Source organism: Haemaphysalis longicornis, unplaced genomic scaffold (genome assembly GCF_048455015.1).
Source record: "Haemaphysalis longicornis isolate Haplotype H1 unplaced genomic scaffold, Haemaphysalis longicornis Haplotype H1 scaffold_3, whole genome shotgun sequence".
NCBI classification, from domain to species: Eukaryota; Metazoa; Arthropoda; class Arachnida; order Ixodida; family Ixodidae; genus Haemaphysalis; species Haemaphysalis longicornis.
In genome coordinates this window covers 40,097,676-40,117,005 of record NW_027526335.1, presented here as the reverse complement: position 1 = coordinate 40,117,005, position 19,330 = coordinate 40,097,676, and the positions used below count along the sequence as shown (strand labels likewise).

Sequence of the window (19,330 nt, the reverse complement as noted above, 5' to 3'; positions counted from 1 at the left end):
ACTAAGGAGACAGGGAGGGAGAAACCAGTCTATTTTGCGATCACGTTGGCTAAGAACGCGTGGTGCGGATGGCGGCGACGGTGGCGGCTCGGCCAACGAGAAGCAGCTGCACCCGCTCTTGCGAGCTGCCGACCCCGTCCTCCCACTGCTGGGCGCTGGAGATGAGGGGGGTGGGAGTGGGTTAACGGGAGCGGCCCAGATGGCGTGGGTTGGTGTGTCTAGGGAGTCAAGGAGGGGACATTTACGTGAAGGGAACTAAGATGGATAGATGTTGTGGAGGAGGGAACGACTTGCGAAGGAGTTGGCCTGAAGGAGTCTCCATAGGCGCTCCTGAGCGTTGGTGAGATGTCTGGGCAGAGGTATAGCAGCGGCGAGATAGGCGGCAATGCTCCGTGACTTCTTGGTACGAGAGCAGCCGATCGCGGGCCGACCGTGCACCGTGGTAGGGAGCAGGAGCGAGCCCAGCATGGCTGGGGAGCACTCGTGCTGGTTTGTGGGCCACCTTGTTGCTTCCCGCCCCAGTGTGAACCAGCTTCTAGACGATGTCGACTGGTTGAGTAGGAGGATTTTTTAGGAGAATTTTGAGTGCCGTAGCTGAAATCTTACCGCGAATAAAGCTTTTAACAGCCGTCTTCGAATCAGGGATTATGATGTGCGGTTGCGGCCTGGTGATAAGGGAGAGGGCTATTGCCGCCTCTTCCGCTGTTGCAGGGTAAGATGTCCGTAAAGGGAGGGAAGTGACCGGGGAAGAGTTGGGGTGACTGACTACTGCCAGAGCAAATCCCTCCGCGTGTCGGTACTCCAAGGCGTCTACGCACGCGGTGGTGGGTGAGATGGGGTATTTATCTGTAAGGGCACGGGCGCGCTGGCACCTACGCTCCGCGTGATCTACTGTGTGCATGTTGCGCGGGGGTGGACGTATGTGGAGGCAGAATCGGATGCATCGAGTCAACGAAGCTTCGTTTGTAATGCTGGAATTTGTAACGCTGCCTTGTATGCCTTTCTGATGAGGCAGTCAATTTTGTCTATGCCGGAGGCGATAAGCTTTAGGTAGGGGAGTGAGAGAGCACGTGATCCTACTGATCATTTAAGCCTGAACTAGATGGATTCCTTCTCTTTCTTTGATCCCATGGTTAGTGGTAGTGATTCGTGGAATAAGGCCAATTGTTTGATTGACTTCAGAGTTAAGGAGGGAGGGGAATTTGCCGTTGCTTCGATTGCGCTGCATAATGAGCCCTAGCACCTTAACGGTTTGCACCTCTGGGATGATCCGGTTGCCGAGGGATGTTCGGCGAATCACGGCAAGACCGGGCAGCAAGAATTAGAAGGGCAGGCTTTTCTGGAGAACAGGATAACCCAGGGAGCTGCGCCTCTGTCTCGCCGATATTAGCACCCTGTTGAAGAATGGTTTCTTTCTGAGCACCGCTAGCTCCAGGTACCCACATCGTAATATCGTCGGCATGTAGATTGTACGGGAGGCCAGGTACAGAATCTAGCTTTTTGGGGATGTTCAGGATTGCCAAATTGGACAGAAGAGGAGACAATACTGAACCCTGGGTGTGCCTATCTATGGAAGGAGGTCGGATACAATCAGAGTGGAGCTCGCCTACCTGGCTTGCGGCGGTGCGTGCGGTGAGAAAATCACGTACGTAGCTGTAAGTGCGCTCTCCTGGGTAGATAGACTCTAAGCCTCTGGGGATGGCACTATGGGAAACTCTGTTAGAATGCTTTTATCAAATCGAGCGCAAATAATCGCCGCTGCATCTTGTTTAGGTGGTAGAGAAATTATCTCTTATTATCTCTTAATGTAGCTGCAGAAGGACATCCTGGGTGGACAGTTTTGGGTCTAAACTCCAGAGCTGGGGGGAGAAGGAATCCGTGTTCGTGATGTGTGTGGTTAGCCTCTTAAGATTTACATGTTCTAGTACCTTGCCCATACACTGTGACAGATATGGAGCGAAGGTGTTCGACGGTAAAAGGTTTGCCTGGCTTAGGAATTAAGGTTATGGAGGCATGGTTCCATGCTGGGGAAAGGGTGCCTTGAGTCCAGTAATATATTAATTAGGAGCTTAGGACCATAATAGAAGGATCGTATAGGTTGCGAAGAAGATTGTTGATCACGCCATCTGCACCGGGTGCGGATCCTGGGCGAATTAGCCGGAGGATGCTTCTCACTTCTGCTTCCCTGATGGGTGCGTCCGGTGTTTCGTTAGGCGAGCCGGGGTAGGACGCGAGGGGAATCGAAGGACCGGTGGGGATGTAATGCGTGTACAATAGGCGCAGTTGTTGTTCTATATCTCCCAAGAATTTGTGTAACCGTGAGGGGCTTGCGTTGTTCCTTCTTAGAGCCGATCGGATCAAGAAGGGGCCTTAGGAGGGACCAAGCACGTTTAATGCCTAGGGTACGTTTAATGCTGTCACATATCTCAAACCATCGGTTACGGGTAACCTCAGCTGAGCATTATAATATTTCTGCTTCGAGACGAGCTACCCTAAGTCGACGTTTTCTATTATTTTTTTGCTTCCGCCACCGGCGCTGCATGCCGCAGTACGCTGCCCAAAGATGGAGGTGTGGGTGGACAGTATCCGCCGGTATGCATGGATCAAGGGGATTAATGTTTTTTTGGACATCAGCTACTATTTGCTGGACCCAGCGCTCGAGACCTAGCGGTGAGATTTCTGGGTCGTCATGATCCCACCGCACTTCTCGTAATTTCTCCTTAGGGTGTGTCCTGCGGAGACGAGCAATAGAGTGGTTGCTTAAAGACAGCATGGTTTGAATGATGAAATGATCGTTGCCTAGTGTGTGTGTCAGGTTGGCCCAGGCTGTTTGAGGGGCGTTCAGCGTGAGCGTGAGGTCCGGGGAGGAGTCCCTCTGAACGCTGTTACCCACACGCGTTCAGGTCTGCGGGTCGGACTCAATACCATAGCCGAGTACCTGTATATGATCCCAGAGGCGCTGTCCTTCTCCGGTGCTGTGGTGATACCCCCGTGCGACCCGCCGCGGTGGCTCAGTGGCTAAGGCGTTACGCTGCTGAGCACGAAGTCGCGGGTTCGATTCCAGGCCGCGGCGGCCGCTTTTCTGATGGAGGCGAAAAGCAAAAACGCCCGTGTGTACGAGATTTCGGCGCACGTTAAAGATCCCCAGGTGGACAAAATTAATCCGGAGCCCTCCACTACGGCGCGCCTCATCGCCTGCGTTGCGTCGGCGCGTTAAACCCTATAATCAATCAATACCCCCGTGCGGTATGTGGCGCACTGAAATCCCCATGACAAGGACTGCGTGGGGACCGGCCTCACGTCTTGCTCAGGAGAGTAATTGAGAACGAGTGGTGGACTGATCTGGGGGAGCTATAAAGGCTTAGTACGTACAGTTTGATGTCACCAGGTCGCGGAGGGTATACCGCCACTAAATCGTATTGATCGTGATGCTTTCAAAATTGTATACGCTCTGCCGAAATGTTGCCATGCACCGCAACGGCGGTGGCTAAATGACGTGTTCCTTGATAGGCCTTGTAGCCAGCATGCTAGACTTTTGTACCTGCTTCCTGAAGAGTGATTGCAACGGGGGGAGTTTCTTGGGCCTGTACGAAGATCTGTAAGACTCATCGCTTGTTGCGATACCCCCTACAGTTACACTGCCAGACCCAGAGAGTATCCTTTTTTGCATTTCGTCGTTGAGTTCATCGAAATCCGGGAGAGTTGTGCGGGACGAAGTGAGAGCGTTTGCTGCATCGAATGGTTCGCGCACGTTTGATTGCATTTCCGCGCGCCATGACTCAATATTGCCTTGGATAGTGCCTATATTGGCGAGGAGGGTCCGGTGAAAGCAGATGTATTCAGCATATTACGTCGCAAGGGCTTCTGTGCATTTGCCCTCGACCTGAGCGATCTGGTCTCCCAAGGCAGTGTCCCGTTGGGGAACGGCCTTGAAGACGGATGTGGCATCAAAGACTGCTTTCCGTTTAACTGGAGGAGGAGGAGCAGGGGATGGGGTAAGCACGCGAGAAGGAAGCACGTGTTTTGAGCTGTGATTCTCCTGGCGGAGAGCTTCATTTTTCTTTTTTGAGGGAGACTATTTCGGTTTTGATGACCGCAAGCTCCTTGAGGACCTCCGCGTATAGGATCGAGGGGTAGCGGAGACAGGGGCTGAGCAGTGGGTTGACGGCGATAAGCAGCTCACCTGGGGGGTCAAGAGATTGCTGGCTTGCTGCGTCGTCCCTATTGCGCTCTGCACGGGTGACAAGGTAGCAACCCCTGCTTAGGATAGATGGGAGAAGTCCGGTCCACACCCCGTTTGCCTGGACAAACCGTGCCTGGGAGAGTGTCGTCTGGTGCACTCTTCTCCAAGGCCAGGTGGAGTAGTAGCGGACTAATAAAGGTTCTTTCATGCGATTTGGGCGTAGGTTGGCGTGTGGCGCTTGGGTTGATATCTCCTGGCACAGTCCGATGAGCTTGTGAGATGGGCGCCACCACACACTATGCGTAGGGCGTGACATGGGTGTTGCTCCGTGGGGCTGACTTGGCAGCACAGAGAGCAACTGGGGGAGGGCAACTTGGTGCGGGGACGACGTACGGCCTGTGGTCTGAAGACCAGCACAGGGGGCAAGCTTCGGTTTTTCGTCGAAATGGGTGGAAGAACCGAGCGATATCATGCATACGGGGCACCTCGGTGACATGAGTTAGCGATTGGCGTAAACAAAACGGAGTCATGTTTTCCTGCAAGGCTTCGAGAAAAGGATTCACAAGCCGCAAGCACCCATGTCTTCAAGGATTTGAGGATTCGTTTAATTGCATTGATTTATTATGAGTTTCATGCTCTAAAGCTATACAGGCGATGGGGCGCGCCGTCTTGGAGGGCTCCGGATTCAACTTTGACCACGGGGGGGAAATTTAACGTGCGAAAAAATCTCGAACACACGAACGCTTTCGCTTTTCAAATGAAGACTCACTGAATAAAGTCATAAAAGAACAATGTTGGAACCAACGGGTCCACGTCTGTATTTAAGAAGGTCAAAGCGCTTATAATACAACACACTTTCAGAGTTCTCTCTCTGTAGTTGTAGGGCAAGCTGAAGCTGGATAAGCAAGTTAAAATTTTTGAGGCCACAGTTGGGTACTTCAAATAAAATGTCTTCTCCCAAGTACACGGTGAGGCGTTTACACATGCGAGGTAGAATAACCGGAAGATTAGTTTTTATAACTTTTTGAACTAAACTCATCTGCGTGTTAGAATTGGGCACGCGTTAGAATCGTGCAGATACAGCATCTTTGGATACAATACCTACCATGACTCTCAAGAATGTCGTACAGGGGTCATTGTCTCAGTTCATTTGTGTAGTAATATCAGAGCTTCTACCATTACGACATAGTCTCTGCACACAAGCACGCGCGCGCAGAGAGACAGAGAGATGAGTGTGCAGTGACACGCCATCGAAGGTGACCAATAAGCATTAATAAGGAATTTCAAATTTTACGATTTCTGTGAGAAAATCATTTCCATCCTTAGTGAAGGAAACAAAGGTGGGTGGAATACCGAGAATGAGGTGATCAACATAACGCTGAGGGTCTCGGCAACAGTGCCGATGCCCGAAAGAATTGAGCGACTAGGCTTCTTTTACGTGAAGGATCTTAGAGAAAAGGTAGAACCTACCGGCTACTGGGCCCAAGGGATCAGGGTACGAGTGGTGGTTTCATCGAAGCCAGGTGCTTAACATCTGAAGGAGAGAGTTCTTTCTCTCTCAGTCACAACACAAACACGCACACACACACAGAGACACACACACAACCACAAGCAAAAGCACAAACACAAGCACACGCACACGCACACGCGCACACACACGCCCGCCCGGCCGCACTCGCACGCGCGAGTTCGTAGGGAAACCTTTTCTAGACTACTAAATCGGATAGCAATATTTTCACTTGTTAACATTGTTGAATAAAAAGTGATTATAAGGCATATTTAGGCAAAATGTCAATAGAGCATTGACATTTGAATGGTTCTTTAATTAAGAATACAAGACTGGTTGATTTCTGCGAGAGAAAAAAGAAATACGCCCTGAAAAAACAAGAAGTGCTTGCCTCACCCCTTGTGGAAGTGTTCCGATTTTAAAACCAATAAAAAGTTCTCAGTATATGACGCGAGCAGTGGAACACGAAAAAAGGAATTGGCGCAACAGAGAATCGGTGTGATGGCTTTGAGAAGTACCACGGAGCTTAGGCTTGCGATCCGGGAACGCCACGCAGCTTCGTTGTTACCATGAGCGTTCGCGAAGTTAAGTTAATCAAGTTTGGTATAATGTTTTATCACCACAGCCATGATCGCCTCGGGCTATGCGAACTTCGTGACCAAGCTGTTCGAAAGTCAGTTCGGGATGGCGGCGTCGGCGGCAGCGACCCTAATCGGTAAGCGCCTATTTTTATTAAAGAATATGTCCGAAAAATTCGGTATATAGGTTTGCGGGGGATTATCAGGGTTAGAAAGGAATGTCAGGCTCACATCGGTAATATGGCGGGCTAACCTCAAACGCGCAGTGCAGGGCCACTTTATGACAAACGTCCCAGCCGTAAAGTTGACCATTGAGGATTTGTTGAGCAAAAGTTATGCTTCATCCTCGCATGGCCCACGATGCTCCCTCAAAGTGTTTATGTACAAAACATTTGTTCTTTTCTAGCCACACTTTTATCCACAGGGTTTAAAGCAAAGGTAGGTCTGTCAAACAAAATTCATCAGAAGAATCACTTCTTTTTTAATCGCCACCTTTTTTTTGTGAACGTCGTGTTGAGGCCCTGGGATGCACTACGCCACATTTTTTTTTAAATATGCGCTCTTTTTGCTGTCTTTACGCTATTCAGAAATTACACGCAGTTTATCATTTTCAAACATTTTTAGCAAATACACGCACATTCTCTCTGCAAATAAAGCAATTGTTTCTGTATTGTATTTCGTCATATTGAACAATTGGTAAAAAATTATATAAACCGTAAAAATCTGAGAAATGAGGTTCGAGAAAACGTGAGTCAAATTTGGAAAAATCTCCTTTCTGGCCCATATTCACCCCGAAATTGTAGATTGCTGTGCTCGTACTAAAAATATCACATACAATGCATTCGCTGGTACAAATGATCGCAGTTTTTTTCGGAAAGTGTAATCAGATCAGAACAGTTTTTTTTAGCAGAGAAAATAATTTTTGAATTTGTACACCTACACTACTTCAGCAAGTTGTTTCACGGAGCGCCTTCTCTGCACGGCATCCGACAGTCTGCATGAAAGACGGGCAATGTAGCGTGTTCCCGCTGCATGAGTACATTTTACTGCAACGGTATCTGGTAGCGTCAAAACGGGTAAAAGGGATAATTCACTTGTTGGTGGGAAACGCACAACGTAGAGCTAGTGATGGTGAGACCATTCTATGAGCATGTGAAAGCTCAACGGCTGGAACCAGATCGACATGCATTTAAAGCATCAGGGTATGTTATACGTGGTATTTTATGTATGCCTACCATTTCAAAACAAACAATGGCGGAATCATCGAGCCACACGGACTTATTTGTATGCATTAGCGGGAATCACGTTATCGATGCTTTAAATGCACATCTGATGTCCAGCAGTTGAGTTACACGTACTCATAAAATGGGCACCCCACCGCTAGCTCCACGTTGTGCTTTTCCCACCAACACGTGAATTTTGGTTTTTCCCTGTTCTGACCCTGGGAAATAACATTCCAGGGAAAGGTATTCTTGCAGCGAGACCCCACTGGCTCGCGCGTCTTTCATGTAGGCAGGCGCATGCCATGCAGAGAAGGCGCTCTCTGAAGTAACTTGAAGTAGCGTCGATGGCCAAATTCAATTTTTTTTCTCTGCTAAAAGCAAAACTGTTCTGATAAAACTTTCTGAAACGGCGACCATTTGTACGATCTAAATGGTTTATATTTAATATTCTTGCTGCGAGTACAACAATGTGCAATTTTGGGGTGTATGTGGACCACAAAGGACATTTTTCCAAATTTCCCAAATGTTTTCTGGCACATTTCTCCTTTTTTCACGGTCAATATATTTTTACCAATTCTTAAAAATGGTGAAACATAGAAAAACTGCGTCATTTGCTGAGACAATGGGCTTGTATTTGCTAAAAATGTTTGAAAATGCTCAACATCGTGCATTTTCTGAACGGCGTAATGACAGCAAAAAAAAGCAAAAATATAAAAATGCGGCATAGACCAGCCCAGGGCCTCAACATGACGCCAACAAAAAATGGTGGCAATTGAAAAAGACGGGATTTTAGGATGAATTTCTCGACAGAGGTAACTTTTCTTTAAACCCCGTAGATAAAAGGGCGGCCAGAAAAAGAACAAAATTTTTCTGGACAAAAACACTTTGAGGGAGGATTGTCGGTCATCCGAGGATGACCCCCAATTTTTACATTACAAAACCGTGACGGTCGAGTTACGACTGGGACTTTTGGCATGGAACGACCCAGCAGCGAAACGCCGATTTTTTTTATTTTCCTTTCTGATCTGCTCTCATCTCTGCTCTTTTGGCGATTTCGTGAAACATTGGTTGTGCATTTAGTTTCCTAAAAAACAATCGTGTTCGTAAGGTTACATAAATTAAGCTGTACTGTTTATCTACGTACTAGTGTTTTGCCTTAAATATGCGCAAGGCTCCCTGCTTGAAGCCAGTGGTTTTAGCACTACTCTTCCGAAAAAATAGTTTTATGTGGAGACAGAGTTTGTGAATGACCAGCGTGACGGTGGCGCAGGCATGATCGCCATCCCGAGCGCCAGTCTGGGCTGCTTCTTAGGCGGCTACGTGGTTTCCAAGCTGAGGCTGAGCTGCGCCAACACTATCCGCTTATGCGTCGCCGTATCTTTGTTCACCTGGTTCGCCTTTTTGTCACTGCTGGTCTCGTGCCCGGACCTAACATTCGAGGGCATCGACATCCAAAACAAGCTGTGAGTAACCTTTTCTAATGGTTGTTCCCCAGGGAGCGATCCCTTGATAGCATGGCATTTGTAGGTAATTGGTATAGCCTAAAAACAAAAAGTACGGAACTCCAAATTCAATACCCTAGAGGACTGAAAAAGCTTCCCTCCATAGCCAGAAGCGAAACTTTGTACGTTGCCCGGTTCCGGTTCCAGGCCTGGCTTTTTTGAGCATTCAGGCATCCTTAAGACCTTCTGACGAGTTACTCACGTGTCCGCCAACATTCCCAGGTCATATGCCGCTGCTTGATACTGAGGACCAAAAGTTTGGTTGCCGGTTGATGCTGCGGCTGTGGGCGAATTCTGCACCAGGGACTCCAGATCGTGTCGATGATTTACCTTTCGTCCCATCGAGTCTTTATAATATATGGCTGTATCTATCAGACCACGTAGATTGAGCCATATTCGCAAGGCTACCAGACCAGGTTGCCCTCCCAAACTGGGTATGTGGTGCGGCCCCTTTAAGCTCCTCGGGGGCCTTACTGAAGAGCCAGTGGGTAGTAAATAATAAAATGTTGCTTTCATTTCGAACATAAAGTTGCTAGCAGCATCAAAATTAAAGTTACCGATACACTAACAGTGGTTATTGGTGTGGCTATTCATCCAAAGTTTTATGAAGTCTATACGTGTGTCAGTAGAGAGATAATTATTTGTAATTATTCTGCCATATACTATGAACATACGTGTATATTCCATCAAAATTCATAAAAAAGGATATATGATGTAGAGAGGTGTGTATAAATCCTCGTATTTATTTGCAATGGTTAACCAATACATGTATTGTTCTTTATGTGCCATTGTGTTCTCGCCTCCATTTTGCGTGCCACAGTCACCGTGCCTTGATGTCTCTGCGTACCACTGTGCTGTCAAAAGCCAGCAGGGGTTTTGTGCAGCAGGGTTTTCTTGCTGGAAATATGCGTACTGTTATACATTTATGAATTAGATTAAATATACAGTAGGAGCATTTTGTAGTATTAGTTCCGACCTGAAGTTACTTTACGAAATGAAGTGGCTGACATAACACCCAATGAGAACTTCTAGAAGACAAGTCCACGGCACAAGTCAACAGCATGTTTCTTACACCATCCGGCAGGCGGATGCTGCAGCGCGTAGGGCGGAAGGGTGCAATTCCAACACCCCGCACACAATACCACCAACTAGCCTTCGGGTGTAACTCAAAATTTCATCTGCATTGGTTTCTGTCGTAACTTGAGTGAAACATATAATGAACTCTGTGGAATCTTGTGCCATCAACAAGCCCAAGCTCTCATGTCTCAAATCATCTTTATAACTGTCTGTTTGCATTGCAGTGTGTTCGCACCCAATTGTAGCCTAGAGTGCTCTTGCCCACACACCTTCAATCCCGTCTGCGGCCGAAACGGAAAAATGTACGTGTCACCCTGTCTCGCCGGCTGCCGTTACGCCACCAAAAGCGCCGAGGCGGTTGAAGTAAGTCGTGGGAGTCTGGGGTCTACCCCGGTTGTGAAAACTGTCCTATAAGATATTTTTACGGTGACGTGAAGGAAGACGTGTAGCCAAGCGGTACAAGAGGTATCTGCACAGTGTATTTGCAATCGCAAGAGCACCCCGCAGGCCAGGCGCAAGATCCTCTTCTACTTCGACATCTAGCTCGTTTTCCGGGTCCGCTTGCGCTACCGTCATCTTCGTTAGGCTAGTATCTGGCACATGTCCCAATGTGATGCATAGGCTATGCACGTACCGTAGCATAACCCCCGCGGCGGAAAGCGCCGTCTCGCTGCTAATTATAGCGATGCGGGTCGCGGACCGTGGTACGGTTTGAGGCGGGCTACGTGAACAACGTCCGTTGTTGAACGGTGGGAAGTTGGCGATGGCATGGCCGGTGTAATTTCGTTCGTGACATCGGTGACTTGTCGGATAACACGGTAAGGACCAGAATAGGGAAAGAGGAGTTTTTCAGAAAGTCCCACGCGGCGCGACGGCGACCACACAAGAACAATATGATCTACCTTAGCCTGGCCTCCGGTGATTGAAGGGACCTTATGTGTGGTCTTCAAGGACACATCATTTTTAAATGGTGCTACTCCTCCTTTCTCGTCCCCCTCCCCTATTTTGGCTGCATGGCCTCCCCTTCTTTATTATCGGATTACAACAAGTCGTGCTGCTGCCACGCCAAGCAACGTCGCATTCGTCGTCATTGAGAAGTAGCGCTTTTGGGAGGAATGGATATCGTAAACGTGGAGAGGTTGCAAATTTATGAAGGAGGCCTGAATTCTACAGTCAGCCTCAATGGGACGGCGGGCACGGGTCTAGTGGTCTTGTTAAGTTTGAAGTATACTGATAACAATGCCATCCACAAAGATGAACAATATCGAAACCATCAAAAACACTATCGGCAGCAAACACGTAAGAGATAAACTGGTAACTTTGTGCGATAATTCATGGGTAGGAATTCCACATTCATTGCACTAGCTTGGGGTCACATGGAAAGGTCACGTTTCCCGGAAACAGTGTGGGGGATTTCACCGAGTATTTTGAGAATCACGCCTACACTTAGTACATAACAACCTCCGGACGTCGCATGATAGTTTCGGCGAAAACTACCCCAAAAACCAATTAGGTATTATTCATTTAGTCGCTAAGCTCCGAACTTCTCATTCTAGTTTTATGGCCTAGAACCAGCATAACGTACCACCTGGCGCGATAAGCGCAATGACTTAGAAAGCTTACCCGACCTTATGTAATTATTGAGGGCAAATAGACAATTCTACAGTAACGCTCCAAGTAGGTTGCTTACCATGATACCGATACAGATAACAAAATCAATCGTCCACGCTCCGGTTGATTTGGCAGGGTGATGGTAAAGTCCTCAAAGATAAGGCCGAACTCTAGAGTTCGAGGTGTGGTTGATACGAGGAATAAAAGTAAGGGCTCTGTACAATATTGACGTTACAATACTGAATACATAACGAATACAACTTTCAAGTGCAAAGTTTATCTCTGTTAGCCCCAAGTGCCAAAATATTGCTTGACCAATAACAGCCAGCGCTGTAAGGAAAGAATGATATACAAAGGAAGCATACTGCCGGTGATGGATTGCAGTGCGGAAAATTGGTGTTTCAGGAGGGAACGTACCAATCCCAACGAGTCATGGCAGAAAGGATAAAATGAATAATCGTTAGAGGTATTGGAGCAGAGAACTCCTCTTGGACCAGAATATAAAATTCTAGTGGACTACTTTAGATGTCAAATGGAGTAAAAAAATTGGGCTGAACAGGACTGGGCATGCATGCTAAGAGCTGAAAGCCGGTGACCGCCGTGGTTACCAAGACAGCACTAGAATAACGGCGAGGCAACTGAATTCGCCGATGAAATAAGGAAGTTTGCAGCGAAGAATGGGCTTGGACAGCACAGGACGGGAGTAGTTGGAGGACTGTGGGAGAGGCGTTCTTTCGGCAACGATTATTACAAACTGAATACGCCGGTAGTTTACTGACATGGGAAGAAGCGCGCAAGTGTTATCTCCCTACTCGTTTAGGTTGCGTCCGGATAACTTCGTCGCATACACATAATCAAGGCTTCAGCATGACTCTACATGCTGGTTGGACGCATCAGCGGCAGTCTCGTAGGTACGCAATTGTTTGCACTGCTTTTTTTAAACTAAGAAAGAATTTGACGTTGAGATTGTAGTAGGAGTAGCACAGCATTTCGAAAGGCAGAGATACGGAACTTTTAAAGCTTTTTTTAACCAACATACTTATTTCCGTGAGGCAGAACGAGAAAGAATTCAGTGTTAATGTTCGTGTCCGTACAATGGCCCGGTGACGTGTTGGAATGGTTTGCTGCAGGTATACAGCAATTGTGACTGTATCCCAGTGGCACCGATCAACTCAAGCGAGTTCCTGATCGCCGCCGAGCGTGTGAGGTGCACGCAGGACTGCCCCGCGTACTATTTGTACCTGTTGGGCACCTTTCTATGCCTCTTCTGCACCTTCTTTGTCAGTGCTCCGGGCATCAGTGTTACAATCAGGTTGGTCGCACGCAAATATTTCCACCACAATTTCCGCCTTTGAACAAATATCACCTTATGAGAAATTCAAGAATTTCCACCTTTGAACACGCATCTCATACAACCCCACTTTCTTTTCCGCCTGCGAATTCACCAGGTATTAAAAGCGGTGTCCGGAGCCGCAAAAGTTGAGGACTTTGTGGAACCGTGTCGATCATATTACATTCGAAATCTGCGTACAAACGATGTGTTTGTACCCTCTTGTTTCAACACGAAAGTGTTTTATTCCGGGTTACACAGATTTCACTCACGTCATATCCGTCATGGAAATAACGCCAGTTCGACAAAGCCTGTAAAGCCTGTAAATGGCCCGTAAAGGGTGCACCCCCGCACACAAGGTCTTCTTTCGGGGACGCAACCTTTAGTAATTAAGAGTACGTTATACTTCGAGTGGTTCGTTTTCGGGTTTTCCATTTTAGGCCGGAAGCGTTTTATGCCGGGATACACCAGGATTTTACAGACGCCATATACGTCATGGAAATGACGCCAGTGCACCTTTGACGAAACGAGCCGCCTGGAAAACATCGCACGCCAAGCGCACCCGCCAGACAGCCGCGGACCCGCAAATCATGCTCAGCAGCAGATTTCGCTGCACATTTCATTTTCGTGTTTTACCGATTCCTATGACAGAGGAATCAATATTTTTTTCCCGGCTACACCAAATATACACACCTGGTGTAGCATTAGTATCCGCCTCCACGGTACAAATGGTACACTAAGGTTATTTGTAGCTTCCCAGAATTGTGCGATGATGATGTACTAGTTAAAAGAAAGTTGGAACTTCTTCAACGTCACTTTGCAGGTGCGTCACGGTGAAGCAGAAGGCATTTGCATTGGGTATACAATGGGCTTTCATCCGCCTTCTTGGTAAGTTCTTTTATTTGAAGTTACCAATTTCAGTGACGAAGTGCAGGGGCAGATGTGGTAATTTTTGTGAATTTAAAAAATGTGCGCGCAAATTAACGGGGTCAGGAATACATAGTGACAGCAAAAGCGCAGTGCTGTCTTGCTGCACCACCTTTCAGTCAAGTTTTAGAGTTTAACGTTTGTGAAAGTGAAGTCACAAAATTTGTGAACATTTTCGATGCTTGATTTGTAGGAATAACCTAAGGTCGCCTTTTGTTGGTAAAGCCTACCACACTCGAACGATTTAAACGCATAACCATTATTTTTGCGGCGTCCATAAGCCATCGCAGTGTAAACAAATGTCACAGGATACGAACTGACCAATGATCAGGGTAGCGGCATGGAACAATCGGGGAAAAGAGTGCCGAAACTCTGTAACATTTTCTAGTGACACTTGCTATCACAAAGAATTTTGTGTCTGACTCCTGGCTGTAAGACGCTTCTGATCTGACTGCAGCTATGAGATACTTATTTGTGAGATCCAGCACCTAACAATTACATACTGCGGAAAATAGCTCCAGATCTACCATTATGCTAACGTAACAACACCTAAATTATGCGAACAGCGCGAAGGAACTGTGGCGATAGCGCTTACAATCAGTGGTGTAGTTTTTGCCGCAAACTTAAACTGTGACCCACCATTATCATTTGCTGCCTGTAGAAAAAGAATATTTATTGGAGTAGTAGAAGATAAAGCGCGCATTTGCCGTCAGCAAGTATAACTGTGTACATGACGTAACGCGCCCAATTACCCCCCGTTTTATATATATATATATATATATATATATATATATATATATATATATATATATATATATATATATATATATATACAGAAAGAAATGCCGGCAGTCTACAACGCCAAAGAAGGCATAGGGGAATGGTTAGACTATTTTCTACCGTTAGTGAATTTACATTATTTTTTTAATATTATTAGGTTAGAAAGAAAGAAAAACACGCGCTCAGAGTCGGGAGGGACCCAACCCACGCCTTTCGATTAGATCTCGAATGCCTTACCAATTCGGCTATCTGGGCGTTTGTGCTTTCCTTCACTTTCTGGGGTATTTATATTTACTACAACGTTATCTAATGCCTGAGGGTGGTAGCCAGTGCCACTCAGACTACACGGGGAGAAGGGGCCTGCTTTTCAACCCCCGAGGCGTGACGCGAACGTCTACAGCCTGTCATGAGCGGTCAACTGGCGGGAAACCCTCTTATGCTACCTTGGCATCAAGGCTGCCAGAACCTGGGCCCCCGCAAAGCTTTCGCACGATAATAGGGTTTGGAAATGAGGGGCTCGTTAGGAAATACAGAAATACCGGCAGTCTACAACGCCAAAGGCATAGGGGAATGGTTAGACTATTCTTTACTGTTAGTGACGTTACGTTATTAGTTTTTTAATATTATTACGTGAGAAAGAAAGAAATTAAAAAACGCGCCCAGAGTGGGGACCGAACCCGTGCCTTTCGATCAGATCTCGAATGCCTTACCAATTCGGCTATCTGGGCGACTGTATTCTCCTTCACTTTCTGGGGTATTTATATTTACTACAACTGTATCTGACGCTTGAGGGTGGTAGCCAGCGCCACTTAGACTACACGGGGAGAAGGGGACCTTCTTTTCATCACCCGGGGGGTCGTGACGTGAACGTCTACAGCCTGTCATAAGCGGCTAACTGGCGGGAAACCCTCTTATGCTACCTTGGCATCAAGGCTGCCAGAACCTAGGCCCTCGCTAAGCTTTCGCACGATAATATGGTTTTGAAATGATGGGCTCGTTAGGAAATACAGAAAGAACTGCCGCCAGTCGACAACGCCAAAGAAGGCATAGGGGAATGATTAGATTATTTTTTACCGTTAGTGATGTTTCATTATTTTATTATTATTATTATTATTATTATTATTACGTGAGAAAGAAAGAAAGAAAAACGCGCCCAGAGTGGGGACCCAACCCACGCCTTTCGATTAGATCTCGAATGCCTTACCAATTCGGCTATCTGGGCGACTGTATTCTCGTTCACTTTCTGGGGTATTTATATTTACTACAACTGTATCTGACGCTTGAGGGTGGTAGCGAGCGCCACTAACACTACACGGGGAGAAGGGGACCTCCTTTTCAACCCCCGGGGCGTGACGCGAATGTCTACAGCCTGTCATAAGCGGCTAACTGGCGGGAAACCCTCTTTTGCTACCTTGGCATCAAGGCTGCCAGTACCGAGGCCCTCGCTAAGCTTTCGCACGATAATAGGGTTTGGAAATGAGGGGCTCGCTAGGAAATACAGAAAGAAATTCCGGCAGTCTAAAACGACATTTTACCGTTAGTGACGTTACATTATTTTTTTATTATTATTACGTGACAAAGAAAGAAAGAAAAACACGCGCCCAGAGTGGGGACCGAACCCAGGCCTTTCGATTAGATCTCGAATGCCTTACCAATTCGGCTACCTACCAATTCGGCAACATTCCTGTTCCAGGAATGTTGCTGTGGGTGACACGTGCCATTTCAGTTGCCGGGTCATTGCTTTTTCTTTTGTGTGTGGGTTTATGTGGTTTCCCTACCTGATTTTGTTCTCCCTTTGTTTTCTTTTTTCCTTGACCTGGTTAGTTTTCCCCCCGTCTCTATCTTTTCTTTTGACCTGAGGCTTGCAGATAGTTTCTGATAAGGACCCCACCCTCACCGCCTGGTCTGCTTCCGGCGGTTCTGAGATCCTTTCCCTAAACCCCGCGGAGGGTCAATAAACACCCTCTCATCCTCTCTCCAAAAATTCCACGAATATCAACCACCAGCTGACTTCCGTGCGACCTACTTCACGGCTTAAACTAGACAACCTTCTTGGCCCCTCAATCTCTCCCCCGACACACTCCCAAACAAATCAGCTTGCTCAATTTCCCTTTCATCTTTCCCTCTCCTTTCACCTGGGGTCCTACCCCTATATAAACAGTGCCGGCCAGGCGAGAGATTGCCCTGAGGAAAGCAAGTTCTCTTTGCTGAAACGTAGGCCACAATCGTGCTTTTACCTTGTTCGAAGTTTTGGTTCTCTTATATATATATATATATATATATATATATATATATATATATATATATATATATATATATATATATATATATATATATATATATATATATATATATATATATATATATATATATATATAAGAGAACATATATACGTCAGAAGATGATGCAATGGGCCCGGTGAAAATACCATAGAGCGAACAGCCGCACGGGTAACAAACAAACTTTATTGACGTTTCGGCCTGGGTCAAGGCCTGTCCCAGGTCGAAACGTCAATAAAGTTTGTTTGTTACCCGTTCGTCTGATATATATTTGTAAAGTATAAGTAAAAAGTGGGATACACAGCAAGAACCATAACAAAGAATATTTACTTACGTAGCCACAACAGGACTTGCCTTCATCAGAGAACAGTTACATGATTTTGCTGTCACAGACATTTGGAACACATTCCTGATATAGTTTGCAGAAAACTGAGAGAAGGATTGGAAGATGTTTCGAAAATGGAGAGGATGCATTCAGTCGTGCTAAGCCTGTGTCACAACAACAACAAAAAAGAGAGAAAGAGAGAGAGAGGAAGGGGTCGTATTAACAAGGCCGTGGTCAAGGTTGCTCCAGGACAGGGCAACCTAACGGGCATGGGCTGCAAGTGCGGAAGACTTGACAATCACGGTTTCAAAAGGAAAAAGTATACAATAAGGTATTCAGTGGTTGGGGAGACTGGTTCGGAGGGATCCATACAGGCATGAACGAAGAATGTGTTTTGGGTGTGCCCCCCACGGATGGACAAAATAGACACAGTAAACAAAAGAGCATTGCACAAGAGCTAGCAACTGAGCAGGAAATAGGTAGGGTCCGTAGTTAACAAAGAGTTAAACATTTTTAAGTGGTGGGGCGAATGCGGCCTCCTTCCAATGGACAAATCGCATTGTTAAGTCGCATTACGCTAATAAACCTGCTGTATTTGGGGAGTTTCTGCGAATTCTGATGGGAAACTCAAGGGTAGGGTTAATGAAGAATGTGATAAAAATTATGAAGTCGCTGATTTTAATCGAGGTATAAGCACGTTCGTTTTCTGTAACTTTCATTGATACCAAGCGTGAGGAGTCGCTGACCCAAACTTATAAATCAGATAAGGTTCTCGAACCTGGCGGTAGTGTTGGTTTTTCAAAGCGGATTCTAAAATTGTTGCTTTAAATATATATAGATATATATTTCAACAGCCCTGATTGCATCAAAGGTCGTACCGTTCTTAAAATATGCCGCCAAACAAATATTGACACGGCAAAAGCTTAAAAAGTTTTGCTTGAGAGATATTTGGCAGAGTACTTTATTTAAGTTTCTCAGCTACTGCAGGCAACGAAACCAAGGGACGGGAGAGTTAAACCCTGAAGAGCAGAAGTGTACAGTAGGCTCATTTTGTAGTAATGATGGTTTCATAAGGTCTTTTAATGCTCGAGTAATTTTTTCGTAATAATGCGAAATAGGGGAACGACGCTCCTCCAAAAGGTCATACATGGGCCATCTCTCGCAGGTACCATACCTGGGCCTCTTATATTCGGCAAGACGGTGGACTTTGCTTGTGAGATCTGGTCTACAACTTTCGGAGGCCAGTCCAACCAAGGCGGCCATTGCGTCCTCTACAGGAACGCCAAGCTTGGCGGCTACATGTCCGGTCTTCTGCTCCTGCTCAAGGGGTTGTCGGTGGTGCTCTTCATTTGCGCCAGCCTTACCTACAAGACGTCCGGTGGTGACACGCGCAGGGTGTCCACCTCTTTTGTCTCATCACGGAAATCTAGCTCACACAAATAAACGATATCACGTGCCTCATAACCATTGGTAATAAAAGGGTGCCTAGAGGGAGAGGTCAGAATGTCCAGTTTGTCTCGAAGGTTTTATCCTCTGCGCCATCAATTGTGATCTCTCCCAAACGTGGTACGCCACGTTGTCCCTCATGACTTCACATCTGGACACAGACTGAGCAGGAAGAGATGTGGAAGATACTGTAAAAATAATCTCGCGAGTGTGGCGTCAACCAGGCTATGATTGGCTACATCCAGATACACTTACACACGCACACTTAAAGACGCCGGTATGCTCACACACACAGAGAGAGTGAAAGGTGATCTTAAGGGTCAGGAAGACAAAGCACAGGAACCAGCAACTTAATGACCTAGAACAAGGCTTGTGTCTGGTGTCACCCTAACCAGCAGTGACAGAAATTATGCATAGTGAGCAACACCTAAGAGGCGCAAAGCGATAGCTCTGTCTGCCTTCTTCGCAGTGCAAAAGCACGCTGTCGTCATTTTGTGTTTTGTAACCACATGGGAGTTATAGAACTCATTATTTTTCCCGCTCATATCTCTCGAGTCAATTC

At 46.6% G+C, this 19,330-nt stretch overlaps 1 protein-coding gene across 1 annotated transcript in view; it reads left to right on the top strand.

The window, feature by feature from the left end:
• The window catches only part of LOC144175195 (solute carrier organic anion transporter family member 4A1-like), a 35,400-nt gene extending 16,635 nt beyond the window's left edge, over positions 1–18,765 (top strand). Inside the window, exons 7-12 of the mRNA XM_077704298.1 lie at positions 6,316–6,405; positions 8,762–8,954; positions 10,295–10,433; positions 12,812–12,993; positions 13,835–13,899; positions 18,488–18,765. Of these exons, the coding sequence (XP_077560424.1) occupies positions 6,316–6,405; positions 8,762–8,954; positions 10,295–10,433; positions 12,812–12,993; positions 13,835–13,899; positions 18,488–18,765 (947 nt within the window). The remainder of the gene's footprint in view (positions 1–6,315; positions 6,406–8,761; positions 8,955–10,294; positions 10,434–12,811; positions 12,994–13,834; positions 13,900–18,487) is intronic.
• The last annotated feature ends 565 nt before the right edge of the window (positions 18,766–19,330 follow it).